General features: G+C 48.0%; 1 protein-coding gene across 22 annotated transcripts in view; it reads left to right on the top strand.

Moving 5' to 3' along the window:
* Positions 1–13,766: 13,766 nt before the first annotated feature.
* RBFOX1 (RNA binding fox-1 homolog 1) overlaps positions 13,767–19,246 on the top strand; it is a 1,882,478-nt gene continuing 1,876,998 nt past the window's right edge. For 9 of the 22 annotated variants that reach the window (XR_008992290.1, XR_008992289.1, XM_057487613.1 and 6 more), the window contains exon 1: positions 13,776–14,100. Coding sequence is in view for 20 of the 22 variants with exons in the window: in XM_057487613.1 (XP_057343596.1) it covers positions 13,891–14,100 (210 nt within the window). In the remaining 2 variants the exon portion in view is untranslated. Of the gene's footprint in view, positions 14,101–19,246 lie in introns of all 22 variants that reach the window. The other 13 variants (XM_057487605.1, XM_057487597.1, XM_057487598.1 and 10 more) reach the window with 6 other exon arrangements.

The raw sequence follows: 19,246 nt of genomic DNA, 5'->3' as shown, positions 1-19,246 counted from the left end.
GGTTTGGGAATGGGCATATCATAAGAATGGGGCCAGTTGTGTTTTTCCACAAGTTGTCTCTTATAGGTTTTGGGAAAGATGCTTTTTCTTTAGGGGACATTGAGAGCTATATGTAGCATGTGGGCTTGGGGCTGTGAACTGCCATCTCATGTCCACCAAATCAAGCTTGTCTGATAATAAAGCAAAGCTGAGTTGAGGGATAAAAAGAGAGAGACATACAAGAACCCTGGTAACATGATTTGAACTGGATCCAGCTAATTTTGAAGCGAGGACCATCCCTCAAAATTCCTGGGTACATAAATTTATAGCATTTTAATGTAAGCTGCTTTGAAGTAGGTCTCTTATTTACAAGTCAAAGAGAATGCATGTATTGGTGGTGTCTTAATGTGTGTATACAATCTTAATGAATGTTTTCATTGAGTCTAAAAAGTTGTAAATGTGTCAGTCCATCTAGAGGAAGAGGGTGGTCTCAACAGATGTGGCAAATACATAGTGCTGAATTTTTGAAACAAGAACATGCAATAGGTCCAGTTAGAAGGTTGCTCACCAAACCCCTCCTACACAGAGGTGGGTCTTCATTTCCTCCTTTTGAATCTAGGGGTGGGACTATGCTGGGAATGGTGCTTTGTGATTTCTGAGGCTGGGTCATAAGAGGCAATACAGTGTCCTCCTTGATCATAGAACTTAGCCACTAGTTATGAGGAAGCCCAGGCAGCCCATGGAGAGGAACACATGTAAAGGCACTGGGGCCCATAGCCCACAACCTGATTGAGCTCCCAGCCCACAGGTAGCACTGGTTTGCCACCCATAGAAATGAGCCGTCTTGGAAGTAAATTTTCCATTAACCAGGTTGAGGCTGCACGGAGCAGAGATGAGCTGCTGTGCTGAGATTTGCCAACATTACAGATCTGTGAGCAAAATAAATTGTTACTGTTGTTTGAAGTCACTAAGTTTTGGGGGTGATTTGCTATGTAATTGTAGGCAACTGATGCAGACCCTAAAGGAAAAGTGGGGTGACCTTACCAAGAAAAAGGGGATTGGAGGCTTGCTGGGCAGTAGAATCAGATATCCACCACGATGCCACCACTTGGCTACTTACTCCAATGCTAATGTACATCCTGTTATGCCAGGTTGCTCATACATACTTACCTAATCCTGGATTAAGAGAAGGAAATGATATTTCTTGAAGTCCAAAAAGGAAAGAAACTAGCACAAACAAAATAAAGTGCTTTTTTACTTGGTGATAAACTAATAGAACCTTGTTAGTCTAAGAGGTTATATTGGCTGAAAATAATGAACAGGTCTGTGGTGGGCATTGCGCTTACCTGCCTAACATCCCTGAGGCCTCACCTGACTAGCTAAGCCAGGGGCCAGCAGAATTTTTCTGTAAAGGGCCAGATAGTAACTATTTCAGGCTTTGTGGGTTTTTATAGCCTTTGTAGAACTACTCTGCTCTTCCATTGTAGAGAGAAAGTAGCCATGAGCAAATGAATGAATGCACATAGCTATGTTTTGGATAAAACTTTATTTACAAAACCAGATGGTGGGTCACATTTGACCTGCAGACTCCTGAGTTAGGCTAATTGGTAATGTCTTTATCCTGGTGACTATTATGTGTTTGGTCAAAGTTGCTTGGGAGAGAGGGCTTCCCTGCATCTTCTTGGACATGAAAGTGGAGCATGGAGCCCCAAATGACATCCCAGTCATCCTGTGACCCAGAGGGAACCAGCCTCAGGATGGAGTGCAGATTGAGGTTGGTAGGGGAGAGAGATAGAAAGAGCCTGGGACCTTGATGGAATTATCCAGATGCATAAGGCACCCAGATCCTGCCCAGCCTCTGGTCTGCCACTTGCGTGAGAAAATAAACTCCTATACTGGATGAGCCAGCTTGTGTCCAGATTTTCTGTTACTTGACTTCCAAAGCATCCAAACAAACACAGTTTCAGTCAATTTGGAGGAATCTGTGGGTCAGTCACTGAATGAACCTCAGTGCTTCGGGGGACATAGCCTTAAACTTTTGAGGGTGTTGTTAAGATGGGAAGCCACACTCCTTCCAACTAGGACTGTGTGCCAGAGTAGAAATTCCTATTATAGAGAAAATATGCTCAGAGCAGAAGAGCATAAATTTGGAACCATGAGTGTTGTCATGAGGTCACTATGCGGTCTTTTGCCTAAATTTGAAAGTAATTTATGATTGTCATGGATCCATTGATTTAGGATGAATTTTTTTTCTCAAAGAATATAAAGAAAGAGTTCTGACCAACTGCTTTAGGTTGAAGGCAGGGGATGGGGCAGGGATACTTGGGGTGAGGGGCGGGGAAAGGGACCCATAGCTGAGCCCCTTTTGTCTCTAACACTGCCCCCTGCCCCCCAATCTCCCTTAGGTTTCTCCCCCTTGGGTTTTCTTTATGGTTCAGTAGAGTAGCACACTTAAAAAAAATTTTTTTGTGATAAGATATACATAACATAGAATGTACCATTTTAACCGTTTTAAAATGTACAATTCAGTGACATTAAGTCATTCATGTTGTTGTGCAACCTTCACCACCGTCCATCTCCAGAACCTTTCATCTTCTTGGAGTTTTGGTTTGGGAAGTTTGGGAGGTTAAACATGAACTCCCCCCTCCCTGCTGTCCCAACCACCCTTCTGCTTTCTGTGTCGATGAGCTCGAGGACTTCCAGGTGCCTCACATCAGTGGATTCACGCAGCACTTGTCCTCTTGCGTCTGGCTTGTTTTGCTAAGAATCAAGCCTCCAAGGTTCATTCATGTTGGAGCATGTGCCAGAATTTCATTCCTTTTTAAGACTGGATAGTGTTCCGTTGTACACACGTACTACATTTTGTTTATTTTTCATTTTTATCTTACTTATTTTTTGGAGAAAGGCACATTTTTAGAAAGTGTTGTGCCAATGCTGAGTTCAGAAAGAGAGAGGCACAGCAGGATGTTGGAACTGGCCTAAAAAAGGGCCAGTTCGTAGCCTAGCCTGTGCTCAGTGTCGACTCTTTCGGCTGTTCTGGTTTCCCCTCATCTGCCTCCAGGACTGCGCCTTGGAACTGTGCTCTCTTTGATCTCAGTGTGTCTCTGGCTCTGAGTTCCTATCACAAAACAGAGTGGATTAGGGCATAAATTGTCGTTTCCTAGATTTGAGGCCTTTGGGTTCTGAGCCTTGGTTTTTTAATCTGTAAAATGTGGACAATGACTGTTGTGTGTGTGTACATGTGTGTGAATGTATGTGTTTATGTGTATGTGTGTGTGTATTTAGAAGCGAAATGAACTCTTGCTGTATACAACATTCTATAACTTTCTTTCATAAACATTACGCCTTGAAGATCTTTCCATGTCAATGCATAAAACTGCTCAGTATTTTAGTAGCTGCATATATTCTGCTTTATGGCTGCACAGTAAATTCATTTAGCCCATCTTATGTGCATGGACATGAAGGTTGTTTCCAGTTATTTGCTTTTCCAAATGGTGTTGCTGTGAATTTCCTTGTACACCATCTTGGCTCACTCATGTGAGCTAATCTGCTGGATCAGTCCCTAGAAGCGAGATTCTGGGGCAGAGGGCATGAGCATTTAACATTTCGAAAGGTATGACCAAATTAGACAGTTTAATTTGCAAGAGTGTCTTATTAGGAGAAAATCTGTTAGATTAAGTCCACCCTGTAAATGTTAAATTTGAGTAGTTCATTTATTAAATTGATTTGTGTTCTGCTTCTTCCCCAAAAGGGCTCAAGGAAGCTTATAGCAAGAGGCAAATCAAATAAAGCTGAAATAATAAACATACAGAGAAAAGCCAGTATGGCAAGGGAAACAGCGAACACTTCTTTTGAGTACTTGCATGTGCCAGACATTGTTCTAAGTGCTTTATATGTATGAGCTCATCTAAACCTCACAGTCTCACTAGGAAGGAATTATTAGCACCCTTATTTTATAGATGTAAACTGAGGCACAGACAGGCTAGATAACTTGTTCAGTGTTACACAGTTAGTAAATGGTGGAGCTGGGGTTGAACCCAGGAAGTCTGGTTTTAAAGTCTGCCCTCTTAGCTATTGTGCCCTACCTCCCCACTCAGGAGTTAGAGAGAGGAAGGAGGAAGGTGGAGAAACCAGGGTTATAATTACTGTTGTGATTCATTTAGTGAACCTTTCCTTCATTCGGCCATCGGTTTCTTCATTCACTCATTCAACAAATAATTATCAAGGGCTCTCTGTAGAGAGCACTGGGGATAACAGTGACCATAGGCGTATGTGGTCCCTACCTCTGCTTGATTATGGCAGTCAAACTACAGGTGAGAAGACTGAGGCACAGAGTGACTTAAGTAACTTGCTTGAAGTCAGCTTCTAATGAGAGGGGAAGTAAGGATTCATTCTCAGGTCCCTGGCTCCCAAACCTGCATCCCTAAACAAGACACCATCTTGCTTCTATGCCAAAGAGCAGTAGGGAGACAAAGAACATGATGGTCCATGACAGAATAACACTGAGGACCTAATTTATACTGTGATGTTTGGGGAAGACCCCTAGGAGGAAGTGGCTTTGGAGGAAAGATATGAAGAAAGAGAAGGAGCCTGCCTTGCAGAGCTGGGTATGTGTGGAGTTGGAGAGAGGCAGAGGGAACAGCATATGCAAAAGTCCTGAGGTGGGCAAGACTTTGGGGCCTTTGCAGACTAGGAAGAATGCCCCTGTTGCTGGAATCACTGACTTGGAGGTGACTGAGACTTGGTACAGTGCTTGGCACATTGGTAGAACTCAATGGAGGTTAGCTCTTATGTCCTTTCCAAGAGATGAGAAATCAGAAGAACCAGGGAAACAGAGGATTTTAGGGAAGGAAGGCTTACTTCTCCAAAGCCTCTGGGTGAGCGCATAGGTGTCATCTCAAGGCACTAGCATTAGGAGCCCATAAATCCCATTTGGTCACCTCTGGTCTCTTTCTCCAGGAGTCAATCCTACAGTGGACTCTTTTTTTCTGGGGAATCCTGGGAGGGCTGTGGGTCCCCACCTTTCTAGGAATCTTTCATTGTCAGATTCAGTGTGTGTGTTTCCTTTCCATCAGCTCTGGAATGGGAAGAAGTCAGCTCTAACCTGCTTTCAAAGCTGAGCAAATAAAGCTCTTTCACAATTGGTTCCATTGTAGAGAGAGCATTAGACTGATTTATTCAAATCAATTCTGGGTAAAAGCCATAAAAGAGCTTAAGAATGAGTTCTGTTTCCCCAGGAAACCCAGCTGATGGATTAATAATACCTGAAAGGGGGTGGGGGGCAGATGCGTGACTGGCTTTGGAGGAAACGGGGTAGCAGGCACTCCGAGCAGACTCAGCGAGCACGTTCCTGCAGCCCTAAGTCAGGCGTGGCCCTCCTTGGTGGCTGGGAATGCCCTGCTCCTTAAGCTCCTGGGTGGGGAGAGAGGGTCAGGGCTTATTTTTTTCTCTTGAAGGGGAGGAAGCCTTGTCATGAGGCACCTTTTGGGAACATAAGCAGCTGTAGCTGGAAGAATCATCAGACGGCTTGGTTGGAGCCCCACCTTTCTGGCAGCTGGAGGGAGGGTAGAGTGGAGGGAGACTGAGACCCAGAGGACTAAAGCAAGTTATTGGAAGAGCCAGAATTCAAATTCAGGTCTCCCAGCAACCTTGTCCAGTGTTGTTTGCATCGCAGCATCAATGTCCTGGATTTAAAAAATGCACCCTGACAGGAAGGTCTTTCATTTATCCTACTAAAAACGCCTATGCTTTGGTTAAGTCACTTTCCTTTCCTATGGTACAGCATACGCAGGGAGAGGAACTCATCAACATTGTCTATATAAAAATTCTTTGTTGAGATCGGAAGACGGGAAAAACAATCTCTAAGCCTGTTAAACTCTAATTCATTGAACTTCTCTGCATAGGACTAGTTTCTGCCCTTTAAGCCATGTTGTTCTTGCCTTTTTAATGCTCATGCTTCTCACTTACTAGCTGTGTGACTGACCAAGTTACTCAACCTCTCTGAGCCTCAATGTTCTCATCTGTATAATGAGAATAATAGTGCTTACTTCATAGAATTGTTATCATGATTGGCTGGTGTGATGCATATAAAGCAATTAACAGTGGCTAGCTATATAAATTGCTAAGAAATTTTAGATATTTCAAAATTATTTGCACAGGGTAGTGAACCTCTTCCCAGGTGGATAACATCTGTTGTTTTTTCTGCTCTCAGACTATCTGGCCTGTCTCCCATCCCATTACTACTGTTGTTCATGGGCACCTCCCTCTCTCCCTAGCCCTTCCCCGCAGCATATATGTACACAAAGAGCCAGTCGTACATACACTTGTGTATACATTGCATGGATTCTCCTTTCTTAGTTGCAAGTAAGAGAGGGTAGCAAGAGTGGGTGGTGAGAAAGAATCTGTGTCCTTATGTCTTAGCCCATTTGTTCCCCAGTACCTTTCCTGCTGTGGACTTGGATGGAAAATGTCATGTTTGGAGTTAGTACATCCTGGGACCAGTATGTGCAGTGTTGATTGCAGTATTTAACCCTTTTGATCCCTTGTCCCTTCTACAGAGCTCAGTGCCCAAATCAGTAAGACATCAGAGCCAAGACAGTGTATCTCCATGTGGTGCTTGCCTGGGACCTGCACAGGCTGAATTGTCAGCCAGCTGGATTGTGTCCCTGTGTCTGTCACAGAAACTTCCTTCCTTGGGCACAACTTTGATATCACCACAGGTGTGCTCAAACAGCATTAGGTAGGAGGAATAGAGGAGAAGGAAGGAGGGAGGGTGAGAGAGGGAGCGAAGGAGGCATAGAGAGAAGGGGAGCAAGAAAAAGTGAGAAGGATGGATGAGGAGAAAGAGAGTCAGAAATCCTGTCACCTGTGGCCCTGAAGAAGAGGAGGTTTTCTCTGGCCATGGTGCTGAACCAAGTCTGCTTTAAGGAATCGGAAAGCAATGACTTGGGCAGCAAGAGAAGGGGTTGTGGCTAGTGTCATCAGGGATTATGTATTGATAAAATTATAGGAGGAAGCCTAGGAGGAAGAGAGGAAACAGTTATGAGATGGGGGAGATAGAGATGGAGAGAAAGACAGGAATATATAGAGAGGAAAAAGATGTCTGAATAAGATGGCAGTGAAATGACTCCTGCCTAAAGGAAAGGTCAAATGCCACAGATCCATGACTGGGAGACAACAACATCTTTTTTGGCAAACATTTCCATTCACCTCCCCAGGATCTTTAAAGTGTGTGTGTGAGAGAGAGAGAACAGGAGTTATTACTACTATATCAGTTCTACTCAGCATGGGGGCATTGCTCAGAAAACGATCTTGCTTATGTCCATAAAACAGTGCAGTAGCATTGTTGGGACACAATCACAGGTGGCCTTGCCTTCTGGGACTCTTGCTGAGTGTCAGGAGCTCTGTGAGAGGAAAGATGAAAGACGTTTCTGTCTTAGGAGTCTTTGACTCCTCGTTCAGCCCAAGGGATGGGGAATTTCTTGCTCTATTTGGACAGTTAAGGGTGTCTCCCAAACTACATGGTTGCTATTTGGTTTTCTCTGGTATAATCTTCTGGAGGTAACTGGAGCTTTCTGTCTACCTTCTGTGCTCCATGGACCTTCCAGGGATCTCGCTGCCCTCCACTAAGCCCAGGGCTTTCCATGCAGAAAGATAAGATGTTGAGTAAGTGGCTGCACTTTGGCTTAGAACATAGACTCAGGAGACCGATGTGCTTGGGTTCAAGCATTATCTCCATCACTTACTTTGGTTTTGGGTTAGCTTTCTTCATCTCTTGTTTTGTTAAAATAGGAATATGGAGGCTCCTGGGTGGTGAGTGCTTGAACACAAGAGAGAACTAAGAATGAGGCTTTTGCTAATGTTAACCCTGGAATTATTACAGAACAAACACCTCATGGTCCCTGCTGGCCCTGAACGGTCAGGTCAGTCTGATCTTACCGTGACCACCAGAAAGTTCTGGGAAGTGGTGCCACTGAGAGGTTAAGAGCGTGGGCTTAAGGCAGACAATTGAAATTCAAGTCCAAGCTCTATCCCTTACGAATTGGGTGACCTTGGATCAGTTGTTTAACTTCTTAGAGTTTCAGCTTCCTCACCTGGAAAATGGGGAAAGTAATGATAATAAAAATAATGTCTACCTCAGTCGGATGGAGTGAAGATTTAATCAGCTAACATACACGGTGTTTAGAACAGTGCCCCACATACAGTAAGCTCTCAACATCAGCTGTTATTATTTTGATGATATTATTACCATGACTCTTGTCAACTGGATGGCATGTGGAAGCAACTTGTACTCTCTGTCCTCAGTCTCCTTATCTGAAAAATGGGGCTGCTGATACTTAGTTCATAGAGTTAGGATGAGGAAGACACGCGTAGTTCACATGAAATGCCTTACACAGTGGAGGCGTCCAAATAATGCCATTTACCCTTTTCTCCTTCCCTTGGTCATAGTCAAGATCAAGGTATATTAGATATTGGAATAAATGTAGTTTGATGGTTCTTGCCTTTTTGGGGTTTATGGAACCATTTGTAAATCTGAATGCAGAATCATTATCTTCCTCTGAGAAAAACAGAAATATGCACATGTAACTTCAGTGCATTCAATAGTTCATGAGCTATTGGGGGCTTTTATCTCATTGCCCACAAAACCCCATTTAAATCTCTCCTTCACACAATGAATTACATACATAGAGTTTACTGGAAAAAAGTGTAATGCACAAAAATTACCTCTTAAATGTCAAGCTCTGGTGATGCTGAGATGTAAAGCCCCAGAGAGCTTGACTGTGGGTCCATCCAGAAGCTTCTGAAGTCAGGACCTCTGCCTGCCCCAGGGCTCCCTGTGCTCACTCCCTTCACTGCCCCATGGCCCTGGCTGGGGCTGTCTCTTGCCTCAAGATGATGGTGTTGGGGATGGGGGCCCTGCCTTCCTCCTTTCCCAGTGCTGTCATACACACAGGCTTTGTGGGCGCCATCTTTAACTCTCTCTTCTCTTAACTCTGAAATTTACAGTGCATTCATGCCAGGGAGAAGGCAGGGATTCGTCTTTGTTGTAAGTGTTGTATGTGTATTAAAAGGTTCTTGCAGCAATTAGCACCCCATGGCAGGAAGCAGTGGGACACAGCACATACCCATTTAGTAAGAACAAGAGGAGGAGAGATTTGGACAGTCAAGACAAATATCCACGTGCCCAAGATGCCTCTGGGAAGGGCTGGCAGGATTGGTTTAGATAAACCCTGATGTCTGATGTCTGTGCTCTTGTCCTGGCAGACCCTGCATGCCAATTTGGTTCAGAGCTGAGGAGGGAAAAATTTGGGCACTGGTGGGTATGGAGGAGACCCTCAGAAATGCTGTGTATGGATTGTTTAAGTAGACGAAGTGCTGGTTTGCAGTGATTTTAGGATGAGAAGAAAAACACGAGATTCCAATCACATTCCAGAATTAAAAGGTGAGATGGTCAAGAAGTGACATTTTTGAACTGGAAATCTGGTGACTTGTTGGGATGTCATTTGCATCTTAATAATACAGAAAGAAAATTTGAAATTAAGAATAAGCCATCAGCAGGGTTATGCCCTCATAGTTGGGCTGATGGAAAGCTTGTTGATGACCTTGGTAGGAACTATGGGTCCCTTGTAATTGACAGGTGCAGGACACACAGATACACAAGCGTTCCAAATGAAGCAGAATTTATGAGATTCTTAGCAATAGTGCACATGAGCACAAATGCTGACTTCAGTTCAGTACACTGGGAGTCATTGACACTGCGGTTCATGGCTGACATTGGGAGTCATGGCTGATAGCCAGCGGACAGGCTGTAGGTTGCATGTATGTGGCACCAGGAGTTACATGGTTTGGAGGGCAGTTTCCTGGAGAAGTTATGGGTTTGAAGGGGTCAGTACCCCCTGTTGGGATTTCTCATTGGAGAGGAAGAAGCAATACCTTGGGACAAGGGTTGGGTCTGGTGTTGTGGGGGGCCAGTCCCCACATAGCTTGTGTGGGTGGGAGCTTAAGGAGAGTTCTTGCCTCATCCTGACGGAGCCATGGCCCTCAGCTAACAGCCTAAAGCAGGCATTAGCAGGAAGAGGGTGGTCCTAACTGCTTGTTTGTCCTTATATCTCCCAAATGCCTAAAAGTTGGCAAGAGGGATTTCAGCAGGGAAGTTGTAGGGTTCCTGCCCCTCATGCTCTAATTCACGACCAGCTTAAGATGTCCGACTCAGAGCTTCCTCCGGCCAACCTGGCCCCAGTGGAGGACATGGCTGTCCCTCCAGCCCTTGCCTCTGACTCCCTGACTTTAGCTGTCAGCCTCATCTTTATTTGGTCTCCTTCCTTCACCACCATTTGGTCTTCTCCACCATTGCATTTGGAAGCCTCAAGACCATCTAACTTAAGGGCCAGACTTGATTTCCCCATAAGAAAAGCACAAGAGATGATGATATTTAAAAATAGATATACTTTTTTTTGAACCTTTGTTAAATGTGAGGCTAAGGGCTTTATATACACAATTTTCTTCAATTCCAAAAATAATCCCACAAGGTACTGTTATACCCACTTTACAGATGAGGAAATTGAAGTCTGCAAAGGTCAGTTTCTCTGTCTGAAGTTATGTGAATAAGAGTGAAGCCAGAACCCCAACCAAGCTCTGTCCCTGAAACCCTGGCTGAACTAACCTGCCCTCTAAGCTCCACTGTGGAAGGGCAAGAATCTGGACAACTTTGAGACGTGCCATCACCACCCTGAAGTCCTCCTGATACCACCCTGTTTACCTTTGTCTGGCTGGAGCTGGCCTGGCCATGGCAGGGTTGGGCTCTGTAGCAAATGTTGTTGGTACTCAGGAATTAAGAGCTCCCAGGGAGTAGCTCTCAGTCGCGGTGGGGACCCTTGGTGAGTGAATATCCCTAGTTGGGTAACTCTGGGGTGCACCGTCAGACTCTCTCCCAGTCGGGTCAGCTCTTGGTGTCCACAGTGGTGACCTGGCTGCGACAAACCCTTTATAGCTGCCTTCCCTCCTCCATCCCGTATCCCCCACCTACCACCAGAATTTCCTGGAATCACCTCCAAAAGAAACTACTTGCCTTTGAATCCCTGTGTTGGGTTCTGTTTTCAGGGGGACTCAGGCTCCCTTTGGGATCAGTGGCTTCTTCTTGGCCGGTGTGTGGGTGAGGATGGCAGTCCTAAGGCCCCGCCAGGGCAGAGGCAGGTCTTCCTTCAAACAGTCCGTGACCTCTTTCACAGCTTCCATCACTTCAGCTTGTTGCTTTATTACTTATTTAGTCTATACGTGAGGTGGCCTCCTAAGGAAATTATAGTCATGTTCCCAAGCAGGAGCAAAAGGGCTTACCTTTGTTCTGGCCTTTCCCTACCTTGACAGGTGGATCTAGTCGAGCTGCTGGGAAGTTGAGGAGTGGTCCCTGGGGGATCTAGTCCCACAGGCTCGGTCAACTTGTGTCCTTTCTTTCCATGTCAGGCCCTATGCCCTTCTGACTGTCTCTAATTTTCCTGCCTAGTTTCAGATGCTACAGAATATGGGGTTGACACTATGACCTAGGGCCAGGCTGGGGGTGTTGGGGCCAGAATCCTGAATTATACTTTCTTCCTAGAGCTTTCAGACTTTTGTGGTTAAAAGCATAGTTTTTAAGTTGGGCACTCTGGGTTTGAATCTCAGCTCTCACCCAGTGGGCCCACTGTGAGACAGTGAAGCTAAAGCCATTGATCATCTGATCTACATAAGCCCTACTCTGACTGGTGGACCCCAGTGATGGTCTGGGTTTTCTAGAATTAGTGTAGTTCAGAGCTGTGTCCAGTGATCCTGGAGATGTCTGATTTTCCCCCTTTTCCCCAGTGCAGTTACTCTGGTAAAGGGCTGTAGATACTTTTGGGGAAGCTGGGAGAAAGATGAATAGTATACGTTTTTGGCAGTGTATTGAGGTCCTTCCTCAAGGGGACCTGGCCTCCCTGGATCTATAACCTGGCTCAAGTCTGGGAATTGATTGAGGGAGGGGTCATGACTTCCGCTTTTATGATTCAAGTTAGACTTTTTCCCCCTTGACCTAGAACTCTTCTGCTTATACAGATCAAGTAAAAATTCGATGGACTTCCCATCTGTTTCACTTGTAGGAACACCACAGTCAAGTAGCCAATGCCATAGGTCTGTGCAAGGCAGACTTCCCTGAGTTCTGCTCTGACCCTGCTGTCTGCTGTGGTAACCACACCCACCATGCCTTTAGCCACTGAGTGCCACCACTTGATCTGATGACCCCCTTGCATTTATGTTTCCCTATTCAGCAGCAGCAGTTCTCCCTATAGTGTGCCTTGGGTACATTGCTTATCCTCTTTATTTCTCAGTCTCCCCCTCTGTACAGCAGGGATAATAACAGGGTCGTTGTGAAGTTTAGATGTAGATAGTAATGTATATTATCTAATTAGATAATTACATTATCTAATATGTAGAAAGTAATAGAAGAGAGTCTCAAAGCCCCCCTGTTGTTACTAGGCATATTGTGCTGGGAAGGGATGAAGGAGAGAGGAAGGGACTGAGGCAAGAAGAGGAAAATGTAGGATGCAGAGAACCCTGGGTGGGAGCAGATCTGCTTATTCATGCAACAAATGTTTCTTGAGCACCTACTATGTGCCTCCCACCATGATAGCTTTTAAGATTGAAATCATGAAGAAGGCAGAGGTAGCGACTGCCTGCAGGAGCTTCATGGGGGAAAAATTAAATAAACAATTGCTATGTGGATTCAGTGCTTGAGTAGGGAAGTGTAAGGAACAGAGGAGCCTGGAGCTCACTCAGACTGCCCTGGCCGCTGGGCATAACACTTAAATGTGTAGAACTCTTGGTTCAACTTACCACGCAGGCCAGGAAGCCCTACATGGATGATAAGGGTCTCCTGGAGGCACACTCAGAGTTATTAACCTATCACTCTGAAATATTTCTCAGTCTCCTCCCTTTGTCCATGTGCACTGAGCCCCTGCAGTAGTCCTGCATCTGGCCTGGCCCTGCATGCCGGGTTCCCAGCAGCCTTTCCTCTCACCACACAGCTCTGCCCTGGCCCACCCTGCTGCAGCCCCATAGGCTTCTCACTCCCAGCTCTGGCTTTTTGCATATGCTATATCCCTCCCTTTCCCTGAACACCTTTCATGTGGCTAAGAACTACTCATCTCCATTCCGTGCTCACTTTCTCTGCCCCTCTCTCAGCCCCGGACCTGCTGAGGCTCTTCTGTTCCAGGCTCCCAGGCCCCAGCACTCCTCCTTTGCAGCCCTTCGCCTAGTTGACACTGTCAAGCACTCAACACCTTCCTGACCAGGCGCTTGGCTTTATCTTGGCAGAGATGATGCCTGCCACTGTCACCATTGTAACTCCCTCCTGCATTGCCATGCCTGACCCATAGTGATGCTAATAAATATCCTTGATGGCTAAGTATGGCTTTGAACGATGGTGCCTTTGCCTTAAGCATGTCATCCTCCAGGACAAATGCTCCATGTGTTCTGAGCAACGTCAGTTTTCCAGCCACCCCCAAGTCATTCAAGAAGCAGAATAGTACCAAAAAGACCAGGAAGTCCATCCTCGAAGGGCGTTGGAGTAGTGGACGTCTGTCTGTCCCTTCTCTCCTCCTTTCCTTGGGCAGGGAGAGCATGGGGTGAGACCTGGGGGCAGGGCTTTGGCGAAGCGGGCCTGGCCCGGGGCAGGTGAGACCGGCGCAGGCCTCTTCCACGCGAGCCCGCTGTAAGCACGAGTAGCCAGCAGGGGGCGGCAGAGAGACAGGAGTGGTCCGCGGAGGAGCCCAGCGCGAGCTGAGCCGCGCGAGCCCACCGAGCCCGCGCTCAGAAGCCTGATCTCCCACCGGCAGGCCGCCGGATTCGGGAGGCTGCTGGGTCCGTCCTCTTCCCCAAGTGCAGGCAGAGCCCCCTGGAGCCATGGCCAGCCCTTCCTGCAGCCCCGAGGACGCGGGCAAGCTCAGAGGCAGGGATGGCCGGCAGAGGCGGGAGGAGGAGGATGCCCCTCCGGAGGAGAAGAGGTTGAAGCTGGGGCTGGAGGGAGGAAGCGCAGCGGACGAGGAAGGAGAAGACGCGCCACGTCTGGGCAGGGAGGAGACCGGCACCCAGACGGGTGGCGAGGGCAGAGGCGTAAGTGAGCGGGGGCGCAGGAGGGACGGGCTGGGGGCTGCGCAGGGAGGCCCCCCGCGGCTGTCGGGGCCAAGCTGATAACTGGGCAGCAACTCCTGAGGGCGGGCGCCGTGTGACAGCTTGTGGGGACCTCCCGAGAAACTAGGCGCTCGTTGTCGGTGGCAACCCCCTTTCGTTTATGGAGCGTCGACTTGCCGATCCACCCACCCCCCGACGCCGTCGCTGGCTGGGAGACCCGTGGGCTCTGCGGTTGGCCAAAAAGGAGTGAGAGGGGCACTTTGTGTCCTGGGGGCCCCCCAGGAGGGGAAGGAGGTGGGGGTGGCTGTGAGCAGTGCTCTTCTGGGCGCCTGTCTGGGACTTTGCCGGCTGTGTGCCTCACCTGGTAAGGGGCTTGGGTGGGAAGTACCCAGACACAGGCTCTGCCAGTCCCTGCCTCTCAGCACATGGGCTCACCAGGCCCCTCACCTGCCCCGCATCTTCCTGCCATTGCTGGCCATTCTGGTTGGGCGGTGAGAGTTGAGAGAGAAGGCAGGTGGCTTCCATCCCTGAAGTCACTCTCCTCTCCCCATGCCTTCAGAGAAGGACAGTGAAGCAAAGTTTTGTGCATCCCCTCCAGTGCCACCCTGCTCTGGTCCCTGCGGGCCGGGGCTATGCGTGAGGGTGATTTGCTGCATATGTGCACGGGTATGTGAGTCCCTAGGGATGTGTGGGATGGAGCTCGGTGGATAACTTGACCCCCACTTTCTGCTTTCTTTACTGAACCTTTCAGGTGTGACCTGGCTGACCTTACATTTGGGGAGTACATGTGTCTGGAGGACAGTTAAGGGCTGACCGAGCAGCTGTCCCCGTGGCCAGGGCTGCCACCTTGAGTGTTTTTAATGGATTACGAGGTTGACCTTTTTGTTTCTTCCAAACGTTTTTCTTCTCGACCATTTGCTTGGCTGAGCTTGTCTTAAAAATTTCATTAGCGGCTAGTGAGCCCCAGAAGAGAGAGTTCCCTTTTCTCCCCCCAAATGACGTAGGCAGCAGCAGCCTGCATCCTGTTCGCTAGGCTGCATCAAAGCCCAGCTGACCTGGCATGGGGCTGCTCCCAGGCACTGATTCAGGGTCCTCACCTCCCCGTGGCTGTCATTGTACTCAGACTGTGGACACCTGGACACCAGCACCAGGTGAATTTCTCTCTGAGATGCCAGGAGAACAATACTACTTCTGGAAGGTTTACTGGGGCACATCATGGAGAGAGTGAGAGGGATGTGTCGCAGTGTGGTGAGAGGAGAGGTTCTGGGTGTGGAACACAGTTATGGAGGCAGTACAATGCTTTGGAACTTTTTCCGTTAGGAGCCCCTCCCTTCCCCTATACCTCCCTCATTTACATGGAACTTGGCCAAAGACCAGGATGCCAGACTGGAATGAAGTGACCAAGTGCAGTGGGTTGCTTAGGAGTGTTGGTTTGGAGCCAGACTACTTGGGTTCAAATGCTGGCTCTGGCCTTCCTTAGCTGGGTAACCCGGAGCAAGTTACCTAACCTCTCTGAGCCTTAGCATCCTCGTTGGTGAAATGGATATGTCAACAGTCCCTGTTTCATGGGGTTATTAGCCCTGGGACTAAGTAAATGTTATCCATAGAAAGCACTTAGCACTGGCACATAGTATGTGCTCAGTAAGTGTGATTGAGCACTGAAATCCTCTCCATGAATCTTGCTTGCTGCAATGTTTGGGTGCTGGGGGTCCATCACAAGAGACAAGGGTCTTGGGCCAGAATCTGCATGTTAAATACTTTCTGGAGGTTCATGGAATTATAGGCAGATGATGAAATTTTTAAAAGGCAGAAATCCCGTTGAACTTTTTGGCTCACAAAGGGAAAAGGGGAATCCCTCAATTTGAAGGATTATGCCATTACTGGACAGAAACTGTCCTTGTTTCCTGAATCTGGATCTGGTTCTCTCCTTTGGGGCACCTGGATCTTCTGGGGGCAGTGGCCTCTCATAATGATGGCATCTCACTTTTCAAATTTAGAGGTTGCCCAGAATGCCTGTAAGATAGATTGCTCCTCCTCTGTAGTTTCTGTAGGGATATTCTCTTTAAAGAATCCAGGAAGCGGTTTCAGGTTGATGCCAGGAGCAGCAGCTGTTTCTCTGAGGCGAGTGCATTTCTTCACTCACAGACGTGTCCGAATGGATCAAGAACAGAACACTTTTTCATGCGATTTTGTCTGTGTAGACCATTAGCCTGGCTGAAATGTCAAAAGCATCCTTGTTCTTCAATAGCAGATTATTTTTAGGTGCAGATCATTTTGGACTTTTCTCTGCAGAAGCTGCGTAGGCATCATCTGTCCAGACACTATTAAAGGACAAAATACCCTTTCCCATCACTGGGTCCAGCACTCTGGGTGGCAGAGATTTACATGTGACTGGCTTTCCAGAGTGGCTTCTGGGCTTGGCTCTTGTCTTTGAGGAGGGGTTGCTTCTTCTGGTGGTGCTGGGGGATGCTTTTGGGAGGTAAGCTGGAGCCCAGGAGCCTGCTGGAGGTGCCATGCAAGGAGGGTGTGTGCTCAGTGAGGGCTAGTGCCCCACCTGGGAACGGGAGCCTCACAGATTCCTTTTGCCCCTCCAGGACCAGCGCTGCTAATAAAGTATGGAAGAACTGGTCATCCCAGAGCCTTTACTGACTCCTTTTAGAGCTACCCCAGGGTGCGTGTGGCCCACAGCTCTTCCTGGGCAGAGAGAAGGGTCTCTCCTATGTAACTGGGTGTTCAATTCAGCTGTTCAGCTTTTCCCCAACACCAGGCAGCTCAGCGTAGATTTCTGGGTTGTGCTGAGCAGAACTGAGCATATAAGGGTAATAACTCATCCAGATCCCTGAAATCGCCCAATGGGCTCTCCACTCACCAGGTCCTGGGGTTGAGACTAGAGTGCGGAGGTGATCATCAGCATGGGGCTCCCTGTTGAGGGGAGTCCAGACTACAGGTCTGTCCTTTCTCGCTGGTGGCTGTCTGTATCTGTACGTCTCGGCTTTGGCTCTGTTGAATTTGGGGCCGGGTCACTCTCCGTGGTGGGGCTGCCGGGTGTGCTGCAGGATGAGTAGCGGCATCCCTGGCCTCCACCCACTGGATGCCCGCAGCACTGCCTCCCCATCCCCAGGTGACAACCAGAAATGTCCCTAGATACGTAGACATTGCCAGTTGTCTGAGACGGAGGGAGGAGCAGGTGGAATTACCTCAGCTGAGAGCCACTGGTCTACACCTGCCAAAATGGCCGAGTGTGTGTGGGTGTTGAGTTCGAGTCCCTGCCATACCATTTAGGAGCTATGTGGCTTTGGGAAATTTATACAACGTCCAAGGGCCTCAGTTTCCTCATCTATAGAATGGAGATAATGAGACACAATCTCAGTGGGAGGTTTTGTGGGCATTCAATAAAAATCACAAGGTAATAAATGGAAAAGGCTTGGCATAGTATTTATACACAAAAAAACAACAAAACAAATGGTCAGTTCTGGTGTTAATTATTTGGGTGAATCAGACTCCATCTTCCATCTTCTTTTATGTTGGCAGAGTGCAAGGTGGGTTATCATCCACCTAAACCTCAGATTGGATTCAGGTAGCATCTTAGCTTTCTGCACGGAACTCACTCGTTTCCTCCAATTTCCCTCTTGGTTCTCCGGGTCCAGGATTCCAGGAGGCAGGGGTGTGGGCAGGCAGAGCAGGTAGGTTCACTCCCATGCTGGAGAACTGAAAGGCTGGCTTGCCGAGACAGGGCGGTTGGACCAACATCTGGGTTTCTGGATTCCCGTTTGAGCGCAGCTGTACTCCGCAGGGCTGAAACTCCCTCTGCTGAGATATAGATATTTCCCTGGCAACGATCTCTCAAGCTGACATGAAGACATGGCCACCCACCGGAGTGCAGCGTGTCTGCCTCGTGTCTCCTGTAATTTGTGAGACAAGCTTCTGAGGAATGCAGTGTGTAAGTGGGAAATGGTAGGAAGTTCCCTCATCATCTAAGGGCCGAAAGTGGGATGCAGGTTTGCGGACGGTCCTCCGAGGGGGAAGAAGGCACGGAGGGCACTTCTCTCAGCTGCAAGAGAGGGGAACAGGCCACATACTGGGAGGTTTAGACCCCTGTGGGGGAGGGGGTGGGTGCCTACGTGCCTCTAGTAGTTTTGGAGTATGAGCTGTGTTACCCTTGGCTTTAATCACTGTGGAACTATTTAAACCCAGTGCTGGAAAACTGGAGCTTGATTTGGGCTTCTCAGCTGGAAAGACCTAGACTTTAGGCAATGTTCCCCTAATTCTTTTAATTTCTGTGCGATGATCACTGTCTCTTTGTTTCCTCTGAGCATGACTTGGAGTTCAAGAAGAAGGAAGAAGAGCAGTGTAGGAGCCAGGCTCAGGGTCCCTGCCAGGGATGATGGCAGTGGCAGTTGAGTTGTGGACCTCGTTGAGAAAAGCTTATGAGACACCTTCCAAAGGACTTAAGGATCCACTGGGTATTGAGAATGAGAAATAAGCAGGGTCAAGCTGACCTCGAGAATGGCAGGCAAGACCATGAATTTGATTTTGGACTCTGCCTGAGGTTGCTCTCAAACCCAGGTGACAATGTCTCACAGGACAGACAGGTTTGGGGCTGGAAATTCAGACTTGAGCGTCGTTCATATATGTTCAGGCCATGGACCACCTGAAATTGACTGGGGAGAGAGTGGCATGGCAGGAGAGAAATCTTAATAGTGAAAGAGGAAGAATCCAAGACCGGGGTCAGAGGAGCGGCAGGCAGAGGATGTGTGAGGGGGGGAGAAGGAGGAGGGTCAGCTGTGCTGAAGTGAGCCCACTGGGTTCAATAGACCATTTTGGGCTTTTTCGGCTTGTTGGCTGTTGCTTGAAATTCAATGGGAGCCAGTTGGGTGGGAGGTACAAAGATTCACCCTAAGTCTGGGCACTCCAGCATCCCACAAGGCATGTACGGTGAAACACAGGATGTTCACGGTCCTGATTCTCTTGTAAAACTGTAGTTTGTGTTCGTGACTCAAGAGCTTCTGTCTGCCCTGCATCACTTGGCTGTCACTTTTCCACATTATCTTGGAAACAGACCCAGCCTTAGTGGAGAGCCCTGCCCCGGCTGGGTTCCTTGGCACAAGATGGTGCCACTGGGAGACCC

This window comes from Manis pentadactyla, chromosome 10, assembly GCF_030020395.1.
Source record: "Manis pentadactyla isolate mManPen7 chromosome 10, mManPen7.hap1, whole genome shotgun sequence".
Classification (NCBI taxonomy): Eukaryota; Metazoa; Chordata; class Mammalia; order Pholidota; family Manidae; genus Manis; species Manis pentadactyla.
Note: the sequence above shows the minus strand (reverse complement) of the source record. Positions and strands in the feature narration are given on the sequence as shown.